Source organism: Podarcis pityusensis (assembly GCF_964106645.2).
Source record: "Podarcis pityusensis genome assembly, chromosome: 10".
NCBI classification, from domain to species: Eukaryota; Metazoa; Chordata; class Lepidosauria; order Squamata; family Lacertidae; genus Podarcis; species Podarcis pityusensis.
This window is the reverse complement of record NC_138035.1, coordinates 70,128,097-70,148,588: the sequence shown is the minus strand read 5'-3', so window position 1 is coordinate 70,148,588 and position 20,492 is coordinate 70,128,097. Positions and strand designations below refer to the sequence as shown.

Genomic DNA, 20,492 nt, shown 5'->3' with positions numbered 1-20,492 from the left:
TTTAAAAATACCCCTTTCGGCAAATAATTACTATCTAATTTACCTATTCAAGAGATCTTAAATGTTAACAGGCAAGATATCTTAATAAATGTTATTAACATGTCTCTCGAAGGGAAAAGTCAGGCTTACATGGCAGTATGTCCTTGTATCTGTTCTTTTTCACATTTTCTTCTTTTTCTCCAGTGACTGTTGGGTAGATCTTTTCTGTTCTATACTTCGTTGATAGCCTCCTCAGTCTCTGTAATTAAAACGTTCTGGTTTAAGTTACTTTTTCAGCTGCTCCTTGTTACTTTTTCAGAATAGTAGTCTCTGAATAGGAGTAAGTTTAACTAGTCGTCTCTACCACTATTACTCTGCACAGCTATCCTTCTCGAAGTCCACGCCAAACAGTGGAACTGCATACATCAAGGAAATTTCACAAACAATGTGGAACATATAGCATAAAGCTTTCATATCCTACCTTGGTCACACATTACTGTAACAAAGAAACTTCCTTTCATATTTAGAAGTTGGGGAGGATGTCTTTTTTTTCTTTTCTTTTTTTTTTACTTGACAGCATAGGGTGTTATAGTACAAATCATTTCAGCTAGTTACTACTGTAACAGCTACAGGATGTTGGCCAGCGCCAGCTGTGAGAAAGGCTCAGGATCCAGCAGATCCCAGACTGGCTTGTCACTCCCACCCTCACTACCTGCATGCAAAATGGGGGGAGGTTAATGGCAGCAAGCACAAGTGAGTGGAGAGGCGCCTCTGCTCAACCCAAACCCCACACAACCTGGCTTAAGAGAGACTTAGATTGCAGACTTAATCACCTTAATCACCATATAATTAGATGTACACTTTAATGAAGTAAAATCCATTTAATAGGAAAACACACCAAATTTTGATTATTTTAAGGTGTCACAGTACACCTTATGGTTATGTGTTTTCACTACCCTATCAGAAAGATTAAAAAATGGAAAATAGAAAAGGTATAAAGAAGAGAAACAGAAGTTATGAATGAGAGAAAGAAGGGGGAAAGAAATAATGCTTGTGGAAGGAATAGACCATGGGTAGGCAAACTAGGGGATGCGGGTGGCGCTGTGGGTAAAACCTCAGCGCCTAGGGCTTGCCGATCGTCAGGTCGGCGGTTTGAATCCCTGCGGCGGGGTGCGCTCCCGTTGCTCGGTCCCAGCGCCTGCCAACCTAGCAGTTCGAAAGCACCCCCGGGTGCAAGTAGATAAATAGGGACCGCTTACTAGCGGGAAGGTAAACAGCGTTTCCGTGTGCTGCGCTGGCTCACCAGATGCAGCTTGTCACGCTGGCCACATGACCCGGAAGTGTCTTCAGACAGCGCTGGCCCCCGGCCTCTTAAGAGAGATGGGCGCGCAACCCCAGAGTCGGACACGACTGGCCCGTACGGGCAGGGGTACCTTTACCTTTAGGCAAACTAAGCCCTGGGGGCCGGATGCGGCCCAATCGCCTTCTAAATCCAGCCCGTGGACGGTCTGGGAATCAGTGAGTAGAATGTGTGCTTTTATTTAAAATGCATCTCTGGGTTATTTGTGGGGCATAGGAATTCATTCATTATTTTTTTAAAAAATATAGTCCGACCCCCCACAAGGTCTGAGGGACAGTGTACGGGCCCCCTGCTGAAAAAGTTTGCTGACCCCTGGAATAGACTATTTCAGAATGAGTGGCATTCAACACTAGTCCTACTCAGAGTAGACCCACTGAAGTTAATGGGTGTGGCCAACTTAGGGCCATTAATTTCAATGGGTCTACTCTGTGTAGGACTAATGTGGAACTCAACCCAATGAAGGTAATTGTTTGAGAAACAGGAAATACACTGTTTCCTATGGCATAGTACAGGTTTGAGGAATGTCCTCACAGCTAAACGTCTGGGGGCTGCATGCTGGCAGCGAGTAAGACCAATACAAAAAGTCAGTGTGGACCACCCAACACACAAAACTTCCTCTCTCACAAGTGTGGATGTGTATGAATACAACATCTACCCACACCTATTTTCAAACATAACACCCCCCCCAATATATACATTTTCTCCCCACCACACACACAAAAAAGCATTTTTCAGGCCAGATTGTTGTGCAAGATAGGATAAGGAGGGAAGCAGAGAAGAAGCCTGCTCCATAGGCTGGAGGCTTCCTAAATCTCACCCCTGGAATGGCTGATTTCCATTTTGTCAGTTCAAAACATTCAGTCTACTTTTAGGCCATGGATAACAAGTAGATTATGAGCAGCTTTAAAATGAAGAGGCCACATTTTCTTCATATTTGAGACTTACGTTATCGATGTAGCTTCTATTTATTTGTGGTTATGTAGCTGGTTTTTTAAATAAATGATTCAGTGCCTCTTATCTGCTTATTGACAGTAATAGAAGAGTGGTGTTGTTGGTGGTGTGTGTGGCTGTGTGTGTGTGTGTGTGAGAGAGAGAGAGAGAGAGAGAGAGAGAGAAGTCGTTGTCACATATGTGAGGGAAGATATTTTTTACAGAACAATGTACTTCCTGGTCTCAGAGTTGTCAGACAACAATGTTATCAGTTGCTGGAATTCTACTACACTGCCTAACTCAAATGGCATCAAAACTTTAAATTATGAGCCAACAGTCAAGTTGGGTAAGAGGAGGCACAACTTTTGGAGTTTTCCATGACAGTTTTGCACTATGCAACAGCTGATGAGGTTAAATCCAGTGCGCACAGAATTAATAAAAATTTTCATATCTACAATTGACATCCATCCTTACAAAATACAAGATCAGACTGCAGAAGCTTATGTTATTAGCTGCAACCACAAACAAGCATGTTTTAAATACAATGCATCTTCCCAAAAACATTTGCAGCCAATTTCCCACTTAATTCTGAAAAGGAAAACAGATGTTAATCTATTGGAATATTTAAATTATTTCTTGAGTTGAGTCTTGACCTGAGTCCCCTATAAGAGGGGACAAATAGACAGAGTCTAAGGGGCATAGGCTGGGCTTCCAATCTGGGGTTAGAAACTGAGATATAAAAGCTAGGAGCCAATAGGTCGCCACAATAATATGTCTAGGTGCATTTTTTAAAAAAACAAGATTAAAAAGCAAAGGAAGACAAGATGGGGAATCTAGCTGAAGATGGAATAAATGCTGTGCACAAAAGACAAATTATTTGAAAACACAAAGGTAGTAAAGTGGGGAAGCAGTCTAGAAAGAGATGTGACTGCAGTTTTGTTCTAGCAAAAGTAAAAACCAAACCTCTTTTACTCAATTAGAGAGGGTAGTTTGCCAAAACCTGTATCTTTATAAATTTGTGAACAACTCAGCATAGATAATTTATTGGATCTTTTTCCAGTTTGTGGTATTTGGAGGGTTGTAACGAGCCACAGCAAAACAGATCATACAGAGAGCACAGTGGGAATTAAATTGAAGCATGTATAGTACAGTAACACCCAGTGGGGATTCGAACCATAGTCTCCCAAGGGCCTAGCCCTACTGCCACTCTAACCACTACACAACACAAGCTCTGAACCTTTTTCTTTCAGATTGCAAAGTCATAGCTTCTGTGATGGGTGGAGCCACCAGAGAGGGCCAGTCTGCCCACTCATGCCCACATAATGAGATTAATTTCAACGTTCTATTTTTTTATTATTTCTGTAAAGGAAAGCACTTCTCTGTAAATGGCAAAGGAACACTCATGCAAATCTTTTTAAAAATACAGTGATGCCTCGCAAGACGAAAAGAATCCGTTCCGCGAGTCTCTTCGTCTTGCGGGTTTTTTCGTCTTGCGAAGCAAGCCCATTAGAGGTTTAGCGGCTTAGTGCTACAGTATTAGCGGCTTAGCCGGCTTAAAGATCAGCTGATAAGCGGCTTAACGATCAGCTGATAAGCGGCTTAGCATCAGCTGTTAAGCGGCTTAAAGATCAGCTGATAAGCGGCTTAGCATCAGCTGTTAAGCGGCTTAAAGATCAGCTGATAAGCGGCTTAGCATCAGCTGTTAAGCGGCTTAAAGATCAGCTGATAAGCGGCTTAGCCATCAGCTGATAAGCGGTTTAGCGGCTTGGGAAAAAGGGGGGGGAGGGGAAAAAACCCCGCAGGAACTCGCAAGACATTTTCGTCTTGCGAAGCAAGCACATAGGAAATTCGTCTTGCGAAGCACCTCCAAAACGGAAAACCCTTTCGTCTAGCGGGTTTTCCGTCTTGCGAGGCATTCGTCTTGCGGGGCACCACTGTAGGGGGATGGTCCAGCATTTCTCAAAACAATTCCAAAACAATTTTCTATCCTTTTCCTAATGACCCCTAAAATACAATTCCCCCTTTTTACTGCTGCCACAACCTGGGTAAACATTTTAACTGAGCTATCCACTAAGACCCTAAGATCTTGGTTCTTGGTCAGTCACCACCAGCTCAAACCTCACTGATTTGTTAGGATATCTTCCGACCCCCAATCACTTTACGCTTGTTAACACCGAATCAGATTTATCATTTTAATGCTCATTCGCCCAGTCTAGGGAGAGCCTTTTGGAGCACCTCACAGCCTCTTTTAGTTAAAAACTATTCTCCTTTTTGTCATAATTTCCAGTATGCTCTCCCCACCTCCATGCTCAACCTGCATTCCTAGAGGGAAAAAATGACGGCAGCAGAATCCAAATAAAGGGGGGGAACATTAGAAACCTTTAAAATAATCAGCCAACACAGGAAAAACACATTTAACCATTTGTAGCTTGTATTTGTTTGCAAACCACAAGGTGCTTTGTGCTTCCGGCCTCCATAACAGAAAAGCAAGTTCAACTGTCTGAAAGAGCTTCTTCTGTTTGCTTGCTTATGCAAATCGTACAACATTGGAAAGGCTCCCTCTGACTCAGCACATCAAAAGGCTTCCTGAAAAAGGGATGGCTTCAGTCACAAAGCTGCTATTCTGAAGAGGAGGTATCAATCTCAAACCTCGTGACTGGGTAACTCAACCTGGTCACTAGGTGGTGCTCCCGAGTTACAAAAAAAACTGGCGACAAGCTAATTTCGAACACGGTGCCAACCCATTAGAAATTTTTAGGCCAAAGTTGAACAGCTACCTAATAGGGATGCTCTAACAGTGAATTTCCTTATTGACAGGTGTTTGGACTTTATGACCTTTGGGGTCACTTTCAACTCACTGATTCTATCGGGGAGGGAAATCGAAGTTGATCTGTAGATCAAGTCTGAAGGTCACCACAAGCTTGTACAAACTTATTTCCCTATATTTTTCCAGACTGACCAGATCTTTACAATGTGCTGGAAACAATCAGAGGCATAGTTAGAACTGTCTCAGCAATGAACTTCTAGGAAAAGCCCTCTTTGGGAACAGAAGGAGTGGTTGCACAGGAAATTCTAGTACCCGTAGTGTGACATACATTGGCTACATTCAGATGCATTGTTAAACCATGCCTCTTTCCTCCTCCGTAATGAGCTCTGTAGCTTCTGCTTCAGATTAACTACAGCTTGCTGCATTGTCCAAACCCTAAACAATGTTTAATCTTAACAAATGATAGCTTGAAGTTGGCTTGTCTCCACTAACAATTTAAGGTTAACTACTATTTGCAACATAGCAAGCTGTGGCTAATTTGTAATGAACTCTCAGATCATGAAAGTTTCTAACCTCCTCCTTGTAGCCATGCTGGAGAAGGACCCAAGGGCATCCTGATCAAATTTTCAGATGACACCAAACTGGGAGGGGTGGCTAACACCCCAGAGGACAGGATCACACTTCAAAACGACCTTGACAGATTAGAGAACTGGGCAAAAACAAACAAGATGAATTTTAACAGGGAGAAATGTAAAGTATTGCACTTGGGCAAAAAAAATGAGAGGCACAAATACAAGATGGGTGACACCTGGCTTGAGAGCAGTACATGTGAAAAGGATCTAGGAGTCTTGGTTGACCACAAACTTGACATGAGCCAACAGTGTGACGCGGCAGCTAAAAAAGCCAATGCAATTCTGGGCTGCATCAATAGGAGTATAGCATCTAGATCAAGGGAAGTAATAGTGCCACTGTATTCTGCTCTGGTCAGACCTCACCTGGAGTACTGTGTCCAGTTCAGGGCACCACAGTTCAAGAAGGACACTGACAAACTGGAACGTGTCCAGAGGAGGGCAACCAAAATGGTCCAAGGCCTGGAAACGATGCCTTGTGAGGAACGGCTAAGGGAGCTGGGCATGTTTAGCCTGGAGAAGAGGAGGTTAAGGGGTGATATGATAGCCATGTTCAAATATATAAAAGGATGTCACATAGAGGAGGGAGAAAGGTTGTTTTCTGCTGCTCCAGAGAAGCGGACACGGAGCAATGGATCCAAACTACAAGAAAGAAGATTCCACCTAAACATTAGGAAGAACTTCCTGACAGTAAGAGCTGTTCGACATTGGAATTTGCTGCCAAGGAGAGTGTGGTGGAGTCTCCTTCTTTAGAGGTCTTTAAGCAGAGGAGTGCTCTGATGGTGTTTCCTGCTTGGCAGGGGGTTGGACTCGATGGCCCTTGTGGTCTCTTCCAACTCTATGATTCTATGAGTGTGTGATCCTTGGAAAAGACCAGGCTTGTCCTTAAGATGCTAAACTATGGTTGCATCTGAAACAGAGAGGGATGCAATATGCTCTCAATATAATCCCTAGACTTCCACCTGTTATTCTCTATGCACAGAGATGCCAACTGGGTGGGGCAACAGAAAAACTGTCAGTGACACTGAGATACCAGGGACAGCTTGTGGTGCAGGATGAGAGCAAGGACCATGCTACAAGTTGTACAAGGTCCAGAGGCATTATGCGTAGACACTGACTGCGGGAATGGTCTGGAAGCTAAGAGCAGTGAAGCACTTATGCTGGGAAAATTATGATAGATCTTCCATGCAGCTAATATTGCAAAGTATAGCCAACTTAGGACATCAGTGTCCCTAAGAGAGCAGCATGCCATGAAAGTAATCCATCAGCTCCTGGTGTCTTATTTTTCACTGCATCAGCACCTAATCAGATCAACAGACAATCTACAGTGCCACACAATGCTTACTTACTTATCAAATTATTGCTCTGAGTACCTTTTATTCCAGATAATGCTTCTTTGGCAATCTTTCCCCATCTGTTGCATCTGAACCCAAACAATTATTGCTATATGAACATTTGTTTTATTTATATTATGATTATGATTCCTTTCTCTAGTATGAACACTGCTGCAGGTTTACTGGGTGCGAAAGTTGACTATGATCTCAAAGTTTGCTTTAAATTCTCTCTAGTTCTCCCTACAGTCAGGTGATTAAAATCACAAATTTTAACACCATGATTGTATAAAGATTTTCCCATTTTAAAATTTTGAAAGTCAGGCTACTAGATGACTTCCACTGGCCCTCTCATAAATGAAATCTATATTGCCCCAGTAGTTTGTAAGGTCACACCCATTATGCGTCTGCTTCAAACCTTATTTTGTTAACTTGCATTCCCAAGAAAAAGCTTTTAACTGAATTTAGAAATTAAGAACCAAGGCAGCATTCCCTTTTCTAATCCCCATCCCTGTGAACAAATATACAGTGGTACCTTGGGATACAGACACTTCAGGTTACATACGCTTCAGGTTACAGACTCCGCTAACCCAGAAATAGTACCTCGGGTTAAGAATTTTGCTTCAGGATGAGAACAGAAATCGTGTGGCAGCAGCGGGAGGCCCCATTACCTAAAGTGGTGCTTCAGGTTAAGAACAGTTTCAGTTTAGGAACGGACCTCCAGAATGAATTAAGTTCTTAACCTGAGGTACCACTGTAAATGTAAGTCAAAAGTTGCTTTCTTGCCCTGCAAGTCCAGCAGTGGCGACCCTTTGGCTCACAGGCATAATCTGGCCTGACAGAAGTCCCAATTTGGTTCACAATCTTCCTCAATTCACACCCACTTGCCCTAAATCTTATATCTTCTCCTTGTGGCCAGTGTTAGAAATTAGCCAGGTGCCAGGCACGTTTTGCTACTGCTGTGGGTCCAATTTTGTCTAGGGGGCGTTATCTGGGGGCCAAGTTTAAAAACCTTTCCCTTAGTTCATAGTAAATACTATGTCCATTTCCACTGTGTGTTTCTCCTTTTTGCATACTGGGACAAGTGAAGTCAAGAAATGTAGCTGAGATCACAGAATCACAGAATTGTAGCATTGGAAGGGATCCCGAGGGTCATCTGGCACAACACTCTGGCAAATATTCCATTGTGGCAACTGTAACCTAGATTTAAGTTGCCATTTGGTACCTAGCTTTTATATCATTGTTTCTAAAACTGCAGGTGGCCTTTGCCCGCATGGTTTGATTTCAAACGACCTGAGCAAAAGCAGCAGGGCTTGCAAGTACCACTGACAAGCTGTTCATTGATGCCTGATCACCTGAGCCTTCAACCATGTGCTCTGACTTCAAGCCACACAGGCAAAAGAAAACACTATGCCCGATGTCATGGGGACATCAGGTGCTTGACAAAAGGGCAATCCCACGCACCTGGCAAAATGCCTATAAATGCTGGGGGAGACCAGTTCCAAACACCTGATCTAGTTATCAATATAGTTTAGAAACAATGTTAAAGTACTTTGCCGGGAGGGGGATTAGGATGGCATGTAGATTTGTACTTGACAATGCCCACCGGCTAAGAGGAGCGTTACAAAAGCAGGAGGATTCCACCACGGCAGAGGCCCTGGTCTTTGCCTAGGAGGTTAGGTGAGCTGCTACCAACAGAGCATGGAAACCCACAAAAATAAGCATTCTGATATGAGGAGCTGATGACTTTGGAACCCAGAAGGGCCCAATTAAGTGATTAAAAAAATAAATACACAGAAACAAAACTACTCCCCACACCTTCTTGCTCTGGTCATCATGAGATCCACCACTCCTCCCAGACTCCAGGTTTGGATTGCTGTTTATGAACTGAAACTACAATAGTGAATTCTGAATCTATTGAAATTTGCCATGATTATTCAGTCAGAAATCTCCAGATGCTATCAGTTTATGGTTTAAAATGTCTCACTCACAAATCCCCCACTGACACAAATCCAGGCATTTATTCAGAATGAGCATTTTACTTTACCCATTGTTTTGTCTTCTTCCTGACCCTCCCTCAGCAGAGGAAGCATACAGTACATGCTAGCACAAACAACACAGGCCATTTCTTCCAAGAGCCTAATCCACACTACAATTCACAGACTCACTGATGCTTCACCAAAAGGTATATATGCTCTTGTATTGTAACAGTGTCAAAACAGATAATGAAAAATTGATGCAGCAGAATCCAGATAAAGGGGGCAAACCTTTATTCTTCCAAGCAAGCCAGCAAAAATAATATATTATGAGTTTTTCACACATGGCTTCTCCATTTTGGTGCTATTTCTGTTAAATATATCATGACATGGTGTAGTATGTTGTGTGATGTTGTTCATCCGAGGTTGTATTTACCTAACTTTAAAACCTGCTAAGGAACAGGTGATTGTTATTTTATGTAAAACCACAGAATCCAAAGAGGATTTGCTTTCTTTTTCTCATGACTATAAACAGTACACAGGCAATTCTCGCGCATCTTGTCTTCTTCAAATTCTTCCATTCTTCTTCTGTACCAATTTTTTTAAAAAGCCATTTTATGTTTGGAAATATACTAAATAAAGTAATATAGTAGGGATCATTATTTTAATCTGTGCAATTTTACAATTCTCTAAAACTCCTCAAAAAGGAAAATTTCAGCACTGAAAGCTATTGATCTTATAGAGAAACACTTTTCAATAATGCATTTTGTATAAATGTATATGGTATATTAATTTCACATGCTTTTGTTTTTCATTTACTATGAAACCTGACATTTATGTCGGGAACCAGTGTTACATAGGATAAAATGGCAGAAATGGAGGGAGAACCCAACAGCCCATGGAGTAGGTTGGGCTCGGAGTGAGAGGAACCTAAATTACTCAGTGAGGTTCACAGCTTAATAGGAGTTGAACACTATGCTGCCACACTAGTTCTCGATATACCCAGAATATACAAACAATTGAACATGAGTACTACAATTCATTTAACCTCCTAAGCATTATACATATTTTCTCCCCAACATATCAACTGAAATTACTGTGCAAAGCACTCAAGTGTGGGTTGGGGTGGTAGTTAAGGACTAGGTCAAAGCTGTTTTAAACATTTCAGAGCAATGTCAAATGCCAAAATACAAGATCTTTTAAGCTGTTAAGACTAGGACTAACATCTACAACAATAATAGCAATTAATATGCAAATATATTGCTGCTCCTTTACAATTTGAAGGTAAGTAAGTTGCCACACATACACCCAAAAGAAACACAACACCCCCCCACACACACAAAACTTATTACAAAACCACCCAATGAAGGCACTGTTGGCATCTGTGAGTTTTTGTTCTTTTGTCTTTCTAGAATACGGATATGTGAAAGGCTTTCTTTAATAAAATCAAAGTGATGGGAATCAAGATGCTTGGATTAATTTCTAGTACTTATTTTATCCATTTGTTACATTCAAAAGTTTTCCTTTGGATTACACTTGATCAAACTCTTACTAACTGCAAACACTAGCTGACAAAACCCACAATCATGACTGAGAGTTTATTTCATGTAAGCCGCTGCAATTTGTTTGAGTAGGCAGTGCCTAAAGTAGAGCTTCAGGCTTGTAACACTCTGCCAGCCGAGTGCAGATTTGTTCTAAAAGTAGCAGATGTCTCATGGAATATATATAATACGGAAAACATTCTGATTTGGTTTTTCCTCATTTTTTATTCGCATGGGAGCTTGCATGGTAGATAAAATCTCAGTTCAAAGATGAATTATTTTTAGACATTGAAATCAAACTTTCTAAACAACTCCCATTACAAACTCTTCCATTTAAGAATCTTAAACCATATCTGCTGAACTCAGTAACAAATCCATTGATATAACCCTGCTCACAGGGTTTCGTCATACATTGTTTTTTAAGCTAGGGAAACAAAATTAAACCCAGTCCAATCAACTGTATATTTTGCATGCCAAGTTTCCCGAAACAAACATTGCGAAAGAGTGCAAATCCTTTGCCGCTTCTGTTTTTACTACATAGTGTACCTAAGCCATTTTCACTTGTGCCCAAACATTTTACCTCTTAAGATGCTTTTTATACTGGGCTAATGTACATCAGCCCTCAGTCTTGAAGGTTTGATAGCAAGAACTCCAGAGCCTTTGAAGACCTTGAGGATCCCATTTTTGTATTGAAGGACTGGTACACTTCAGTACAATCTTTTCTAATGCTCTCTTTGTGGAGCAATCAGACAATCCAGAGGCTGCAGCCACGACAAAATGTCTAACTTTTATTTATTAAGAGGGGCTGGCCAAAACATATTAAACCCAATAAGCACTAGATTCAAGATTTCTGTTATCACCTTTCAAGTCCTAAATGGCCTGTGCCTATCAGTTGGTGTGAGAGCCTCTCTATCAGAGACAGCATAATCACTTAAAAGAAGCAATAACAGCAAAACACAAAAGAACAGATCCATCAGCTGTAGCTCACCACAGTCAGAAGAACTGAAGGCTCTTTTAAAAAGGAAAGTCTTTACTCTTGAGCAGAAGACTAGCTAGGAAGGGAATAAGTTGCTCTGTTAAAGCAGCAATTCCAGAGTATGGCTACAGCCACTAAAAACGCCCTTTCCAATCTGAGTCAACAATGCTTTTAGAATATGTACAAGGATCTGTTGTTAATAGCCAGGCAGGCTGATTTTGGAGGAAGAGGTCATTCAAGGACTCAGGTTCCAAACTGCGTTGTTGCCTTTACGGTTACTCAGTTGCAAACATTTGTATCCAAAGGGAATCCAATTTTTACACCAATGGAATGAGTCATTAATATGGAATCCTGTTTAGTACACTGGTGTTAGAAAAAATGCTGGCTGCGCTCTCTTTCCAGAGTTTAATACTGGTATGAAAATAATCAGGAGAAAAGCCACAAGGAATACAGACGGTTCACTGAAGCTCCCCTACCCTCTTTACGGAAACTATTACTCCATAGTACTGTGTTAGTAAAAAGGTGCCTTCAAAATTATGTCTCTGTTTTAACACTGATTGTCTTGCAAGTCATAAGCTAGTTAAAGTAGTTTGACTGTGAAAACATTCTAATAAATGTACAACTCCAAGCCAGCTGGGGTTTACTACAGTGTCATTACACAAATACCACCAACTAAAGACACAAATACCACCAACTAAAGATTGCAATCCTGTGAAGGAAAAGTACAATTTACAGCATATTTGTAACACAGCAAGTTATGCTAGTATAAATATGCTTACATTTTTTTTAACTGTCCAATGCCTTTAGCATACAAGTTACAGATGGGTAGCCGCGTTGGTCTGCCATAGTCGAAGTAAAAAAATTCCTTCCTGTAGCACCTTAAAGACCAACTAAGTTAGTTCTTGGTATAAGCTTTCGTGTGCATGCACACTTCTTCAGATACACACTGTGTATCTGAAGAAGTGTGCATGCACACGAAAGCTTATACCAAGAACTAACTTAGTTGGTCTTTAAGGTGCTACAGGAAGGAATGTTTTTACTTTTACCATACAAAATTCTTTGGGGCACCAATCTTCAGGATACCGTAGCTAACAAAAACACGACCTTATTCTTTTAAGTTTGGGCAGCAGGAAGATATAGCAGGTGAGTGATTTGCACAGCCATAAACAATAGGTTTTAGCTACCAAAGGACCTATGCAAGAATGCCTCTACTTAAGCCAAAAGGGGAAAACTGCATTCTACTGTTATATAAATTTGTTATTTGTAAGGTAATTTTTTAGCTCGTCCTTCATCATATGGTCCCATAACAGGTTACAATACAAGTATAATAAAACCAATCCAACACAACCTATAAAAGGAGATTAAAGCACAGCATAATTAAAAGCATCCTGGGACCTACAACTTGAGCTGCTCACCTGGTACAGTGTTGAAGAACTATCATCCAGTCACTAATACTCCCTTCTGCAGCAAGGTGCTCAAGAGAGTGGTGGTAGCTCAACTACAAACATACCTGGAAGCAAATTATCCCCATCCCCAAGATTTTTATTAAAGTTTTCACAGCACAGTGGAATAGTACCTAGAACAAACTGAATCAAAAGACAAGAGAATGAGAAAAGAGGAGGAGGAAAAAAAGAACAGAGCAGTGTTTGAAATTGGCCAGGTGCCAGGTACATTTTGCACATGACCATTGACCGCATGTAACCAAGTGAAGATGCCTAGACACCAGGATGGTGCCTGACATCTCCACCATCCGGAGGTGCATGTCTGGGGATCATTGGATCTTGACTGTTTTCACACACTAATACCACATCCTGTAGAATTATATCCGTTATCTATTATCTGCACAACCTGTAGCCTGAGCAGGAGCAGTGAAAGTTACAGTTAATTGTTGTAGCTTATCTTCACTTATCTCACCCCACTGCCCTTCTCACAATTGTGAAGAATATTCTTACGTTATCAGTCCCATGATGAGGCTGGAAACCTAACTGGAAGGGGTCCAAATAGTCTGCATCCTCCTGCCGTGTCTGGAGTTGTTCAGCAACCACCCGCTCAATCACCTTGCTCAGGAATGGAAGAATTGAGGTTGGGCGATAATTGGCAATAATGGCCAGGTCCGAAGAGTTGTGGTTTTTTTTTAAATGGTTTAATCACTGTTTCTTTAAGCACATCGGGGGGGGGGACCCTCACAGAGGAAAGCATTCACCCCCCTACGGACATGGCCCATTGCCCAGCCCGACTTGTTTTTGTAAGTCAGAATGGGCAAGGATCAAGGTGGTCAATTTCACTTGTACCATAGTGGTAACAGGTTGAAATTGATTCCATACAACTAGACCAGACAGATCTCTGTGTCCCCGCTCCCTGTTACCACATAGGAGTCTCTCACTTTCCGAATAATATGAGTGATTTTATCTGCAAAAAAAAAGACTGCAAAATCACTACTGGAAATCTTGGAGTCCTTATTGGACTCCAATGGCAAAGGTGGTTCTGTTAGACTGCAAACCACCTGTGAGTCTCCTGCTGTAGATGCAATAGGGGCGTCGAAGAAAGTCCTCTTCGCCGTCGCTATTGCCACTTGGTAGGCTCAATGTTGAGCTCTAACTTGTGCTTGATCCGATTCAGAGTGAGTTTTTTGCCACCAGCGCTCTAGCAATCTCAGCAATTCTATCATCACCCTCAGTTCTGAGGAAAAACATGGGGCCATTCGGGCTCCATGCAATCAGAGAGGGTGCTTCGGAGCCAGACAGTCGATAGCCCTGGTTAGCTCCTTATTCCAGCGAGCCACCAGGGAATCAGCTGAAGGGACAACAATATGGGATAAGACATCCCCTACCACTCTCTAGAAGCCATCTGGATCCATTAAGTGGCAGGGGTGGGTCCCACTTCCCTGCTGAGGGGAAGAGTCATGAATAAGTCTAATTGCACCAGGAAGTGATCTGACCATGGCACTTTTTTTGTTTCACTGGAACTTAGCGTCAGATCACCTACATACATAATGGTAAACACCAGATCTAAGGCACGTCCACAGCTATGGGTTGGACCAAACCTATTCAGGGGCAGACCCATGGAGGCCATGCTTTCCACGATGTCCCAAGCAGCCCCTTGTAAGGTTGTGTTGGCAAGGATTTTTGGGCAGGAAATCCTTGGCGTGGGGGAAAGGCTGGTACATCAATAAGAATCCTGTACTGCCCCTATTGCCCAACTTTCATGTGACAGTCCTTCAGATAGTTGAAGATGGCTATCATATCACCTCTCAGTCTCCTTTTTTCCAGGCTAAGCATATCAACTCCCATAAGCATTCCTTATGAGATTTCATTTTCAGACCCTTTATCATCTTGCTTGCTATAAGTTAAAGGGAAAAGGAATAAGTGATCATTAGTTAATGGTCATGCAGAACAACAGCACAGTGAACAACCATATTAAATACACTGCACTACACTTCAAGCAAGCTAAGTTTCTGCCAGACACCTATACACCATGCCATGAAATAAGAGTACAGACCCGAACACTGCTAACTGACAGCTACCAATTTGACAGTCATCACTTTAAGAAAATATTTTGATGTACTGTTCAGAAGTGCTATTAATTCAAATTCTTAATAACTAAAGCAGAATAAATATCTTATTGCTTTTGACAGAGGACCTGAAGATGTTCCCATTTAAAAGACTAAAGCTTAAACTATTAAAATACACAACAATTTATTTAACATAATCTGTATATACCACTACACTGTATTGGCTCTCTAAACAGATCATAGTGAAACTCATACAGGATATATCTGTGATGTCATAAAGAGTCTAGTAATATGAGCAATCTACTAAAAACCATGCAGGAAAATGCATGAGCTATAGGGGGTCAATTAACTCAGTAAAATACAACTACTGTGTCTTCCAGCTGCACCTAACCATTACTGCTCAATATGTTTATTTTCCTTATATTTTATCTTTCTTCCAATGTGTTAAAGGCAGTGCAAAAAATCCCACCCGACCCCACCTTGCATTTTTATTCTTACAACCATCCTTTGAGATAGCCTTAAGGCTAGTAAGACAGTGTGGCTGTCCAAGGTTACCCAATGAGTTTTCCAATGGCATGGGTGGGTACTTGAACCCAGGCTGCCCAAGTCCAGCTCCAACACTCCAATCTTTATATCACATTGGCTAGGATCACAGTACCACCAGTGGAAAAGATAATATAATTTCAATACAGTGGTACCTTGCAAGACAAATGCCTCGCAAGACGGAAAACTCGCAAAACGAAAGGGTTTTTGGTTTTTTGAGCTGCTTCGCAAGACAAATTTCCCTATGGGCTTGCTTCGCAAGACGGAAACGTCTTGCAAGTTTGTTTCCTTTTTCTTAACACCGTTAATACAGTTGCGACTTGACTTTGAGGAGCAACTCATAGCACGCGGTGTGGTAGCCTTTTTTGAGGTTTTTGAAGACTTTGGTGATTTTTGAAGCTTTCCCAAAACTTTTCCGACACCGTGCTTCGCAAGACGAAAAAAATCGCAAGACGACAAAACTCGCGGAACGAATTAATTTCATCTTGCGAGGCACCACTGTACTGCCTAGTATCCACTATCACAATACCTTTTTTCCAGAAGATCATTACTTTAACAGCATTAACAGCAATTACTACTATTAAACAACCTGAATACAGTTTTCACTTATTCCCACTTCAGCTACCATGCAGTGTTCCACCCTTTCAAGCTTCTACATTATGGTAGCTCCAATGTAGCATCAGCTATTTTGAAGCAGGAAGCTCTAACCACATTACGCTTCATATTTCTTCCAGCAAGTCCTCAGACAGTGTTACTACAGCTCAGCAATCACTACAGTTCTTGCTGGTAGCACTACACCTGTGCATCCACAATGCTAGTGTCTCCCACTCAAGCATACAGCAAGGCATTTGTGCTTGACATGTTTCTGATCTGAATTAGTCTAGTTTTAATATCCAACTACATTCAATAGTAAGCCTCCCAGTTTTATAATTGCTATTGACCACATCCTTGGGATGCAACACTTCTCACAATTAAAACCATTCAAGTTCTAAAGAGGTCAGTAATAGCTGCATGAACCTGCAGACTTAACCTGCACTTAAGCAGACACATTCTGTACAATCCTTAACACATCCTCCTATAACATGACCTAAGAGAACTGCCAATAAAGTCTGTTTATACAAATTATGCAATTTCTGCATATAATCTTAGTTTAGGGTTGCCATACTTGAAACAGTGAAAATCCGGGCAGAAAACGACACTGTGGGGCATATGGCAACCATAGTTTGCATTATTGACCTGCATTTATAGTATACCTGTTAGAGTGAGCAATGTATTACTCCCAGTCCTTACACAGCAGTTGGAAGCTAAGCTTACATATCTCCATATTGCAAATAGGGGTGGGGATGGGGGGGATTTAGTTAACTATAGGAGTTGTCCCCAAAACATCTACTGAGCCAACACTTAAAGTGAAATGTAAACAAGTGTTGGTTCTTAACTCATTTAGAGGGGTGTTGATAGAAAGGAGTGAAAGACAGGCCTTGTGGCAAAGCACTGCAGATTAGGGCTACAGGTTCCAATTGATTTAAAATCTTGAATAATTTTAAGTGCCCCCAAGTTAAATTGGGCCGAAGTTTTCAGAAGGTGTTAAGTACTTACAAAAATCACAGAGGGCAGGTGCCATCTTAGAAGACGCATCCCCCCTTCCTCTCACCCAAGAGAGAATGCATCTGAGATTATGCTTGTGGCACATGGGTGCATCATCTAAAAGACAAAGCAAGAATGCTGTTTTCTTCAGAGCCACTGTTTTAGTTGTATATGCAAAGTCAGATTGTCAATAATACAATTTTTGATCAATTTTGATACATTTCAGTAGCACTATACTAGGAATTCTAGTGAAGCTTTGGAGATTTCACACACACACACCCCCCAAAAAAATCCTGCCACAAGAAGAATATACAGTCATAAAGGCAGATTTGAAAGTATATAAGAGCTAGTTATCTGATTGGAAAAATATGTGCTACAGTTTTCCAGATGTTGAATTCTTCATCGAAATGCCATATCATATTTTTATATGGTTGATCACCTCCTTGGGTAACTTCACACAATCATATTTATTTAGAGTAATTCTAACCCACTCTTCATTAACATAATCACAGAACCTGTTACGTAAAAGAAAACTTTAAAACATCAATATTTTAACACATTTAACCACCTCCCAATGACTGTACCTGTACATATCAAGATTGGTCAGGTATTTTTTAACATAAAAAATGTCACATGTTTTGTGGTCTATGGTCCTGTCATGGAGGCATTCAAACAAACTATTAATTCTTGCTTCTTATATAAAAAGTTATATAATCAAGGGACACCAGCTTAAATATGTATTGCGGTTATCTGTTGGAAAGAGACGACGATGTCCTGTGTTTTACTACAGGCTTGCAAATAACCACTTGCCTGGTTGCCTGATGCAAGTATAAATTACTTCTAGATACCTTATCAAGTCTCTTCTTTGAAGCTTCTCTCCAGCATGCAACTTGTCAATGCAAAGGGTATTTTGTGTATGGGTCAATCTATGGCATGCACAAATGGCTGTCTGCTACTTCTCACAGCACAAGCATCCAAAAGCAGTCTGGGCTGCCATGGCGGCCTCTGTTTCCTTCACTATGTAAGTGAGACCTAGTTATCGTCTTATTTTCAGCATAATTATCTGCACAAATTTAGTAGGCATGGGCTTATCTTGCTCTTCTGTTTACCTTTTTTCTGCATGACTTGAGGCAGTCATTTGGAATTCATTTGAACTGTGAATTCCTGTCCTGTATATTAAACTGTTTAAGATTAACTATCAAGTGGAGAGCTGCAACAATACTTTACTGTACATCCAATAGGATTGGCTCCTATTCAGAGCTCCAGCCAAGACCAGGAGCCGTGTAGCACTGTTTAGGGCTTACATTGGGAGAGGAGGACCTCCTTTTCTCTCTCCTTGCCCACTCTCATGCTGTAAAGTACTGAAGAGTTCAGTTTGGGTGCTGATTGCCAATCTGTGTTTTATTACTGTATCTCATATGGGAGGGTTCTGGAGCTCTGAGGAAAGGAAAATCTGTTTTCCGAGTCTCTCCCTCCTGAAACCTCCCCAAATAATACAGGGAGGGAAGTTTAATCTTAGGATGTGCAGATCACTTCCTTCATTCTGAGGCACTTGTTAAAGTCTGGAACATTTGGTTCAAAATGCATGAATCTGCAGAAGAGCAATATCACCCAGCTTCAAATCCAAATAATTAGTTTTTCTGCACATTTTTTTCCCCCTGATAGAAAATACCATTTAGCTTCAATAGCACGTTCCCTTATGGGAAACAATCAATGAAATTCACAAGGTAAATCCATTTTTATTTTGCAGTTCTAGAAGCCCAGGTACTATCAAACGTATTTTGGCTACGCCCACATGCTATTTAGTATGCATTTGCTCCTACCATGTAAATGCATGCCTTTGTGTAGTGCTACTAGGACTCATTTGTTATCAGTAAAAATACAGCTGTGGCCACTAACACTAGAGAAGTTACAAGAAGCCGAAGGGACCAATTGGTTAAAGGCATACAAGTCGGAGCTAAACAGTATAAGTTGAGAGCATTTGCAGATGACTTAGTATTGACGTTACAGGAGCCAGAATCTAGTACTAAAAGGGTTTTGGAACTGATTCAAGAATTTGGTCAGGCTGCAGGATTTAAACTGAATAAGTCAAAAACTAAGGTCTTAGAGAAAAATTTAACACCGATTGAGAGAGGTTTCAGAATGAGACAGGTTTAACAGTGGTTAAGAAAGTGAAATACCTGGGGATTAACATGACAGCAAAAAATGGGAATTTATTCAAAGACAATTATGAAAAATGCTGGGCTGAAGTGAAAAAAGATTTAGAAATTTGGTCAAATTTAAAGCTTTCACTGCTGGGCCGTATTGCTGCGATAAAAATGAATGTATTGCCTAGAATGTTGTTTTTGTTTCAAACATTGCAAATTTTGGACAAAATGGACTGTTTCAAGAAGTGGCAGAGAAATATTTCTAGATTTGTCTGGCAGGGCAAGAAGCCTAGAATAAAATTTAAAATACTAACAGATGCAAAGGAAAGAGGTGGATTTGCCCTGCCAGACCTTAAACTTTATTATGAATCAGCAGCTTTTTGCTGGTTGAAAGAATGGCTGCTTCTTGAAAACACAGACATTTTGGATTTAGAAGGTTTTAATAATGTATTTGGATGGCATGCATATTTGTGGTATGATAAGGTCAAAGCACACAAAGCATTTAAAAACCATATTGTCAGGAAAGCATTGTTTAATGTCTGGATAAGATATAAGGACCTATTGGAAAACAAAACCCCAAGGTGGCTGTCACCGATGGAAGCGAAAGCTCAGAAAAAGCTCAATATGGAGGTCAAATGGCCGAAATATTGGGAAATTTTGGAACAAGAGGGAGATAGACTGAAATTGCAGAGTTTTGAGAAATTAAAAAACAAAGTGCGAGACTGGCTTCATTATTATCAGATAATGGAGGCATACAATTTGGACAAGAAAATTGGCTTCCAGGTGGAAAAATCAAAATTAGAAACAGAACTGCTAGAACCCAAAACTAAGATTTTGTCAAAGATGTATAACTTGCTGTTGAAATGGAATACGCAGGATGAAACAGTGAAATCTGCTATGATTAAATGGGCACAAGATGTTGGACATAACATAATGATGGCTGACTGGGAACAGTTATGGACCACTGGTATGAAGTTTACGGCATGTAATGCCTTAAGAGAGAATATTATGAAAATGATATATAGGTGGTACATGACACCAGTCAAGCTGGCAAAAATCTATCATTTGCCCGATAATAAATGTTGGAAATGTAAAGAAACTGAAGGTACATTCTTTCACCTTTGGTGGATGCGCCCAAGGATTAAGGCTTTCTGAGAGATGATTTATAATGAAATGAAAAGGGTATTTAAATATACCTTTCTGAAGAAACCAGAGGCC

At 40.9% G+C, this 20,492-nt stretch overlaps 1 protein-coding gene across 4 annotated transcripts in view; it reads right to left on the bottom strand.

The window, feature by feature from the left end:
• Nucleotides 1–20,492, bottom strand: part of PTPN12 (protein tyrosine phosphatase non-receptor type 12) — a 59,964-nt gene that overhangs the window by 30,999 nt on the left and 8,473 nt on the right. For 3 of the 4 annotated variants that reach the window (XM_081023579.1, XM_081023581.1, XM_081023578.1), the window contains exon 2: nucleotides 130–238. In XM_081023579.1, the coding sequence (XP_080879705.1) occupies nucleotides 130–238 (109 nt within the window). Of the gene's footprint in view, nucleotides 1–129; nucleotides 239–17,139; nucleotides 17,245–20,492 lie in introns of all 4 variants that reach the window. The other variant, XM_081023580.1, reaches the window with a different exon arrangement.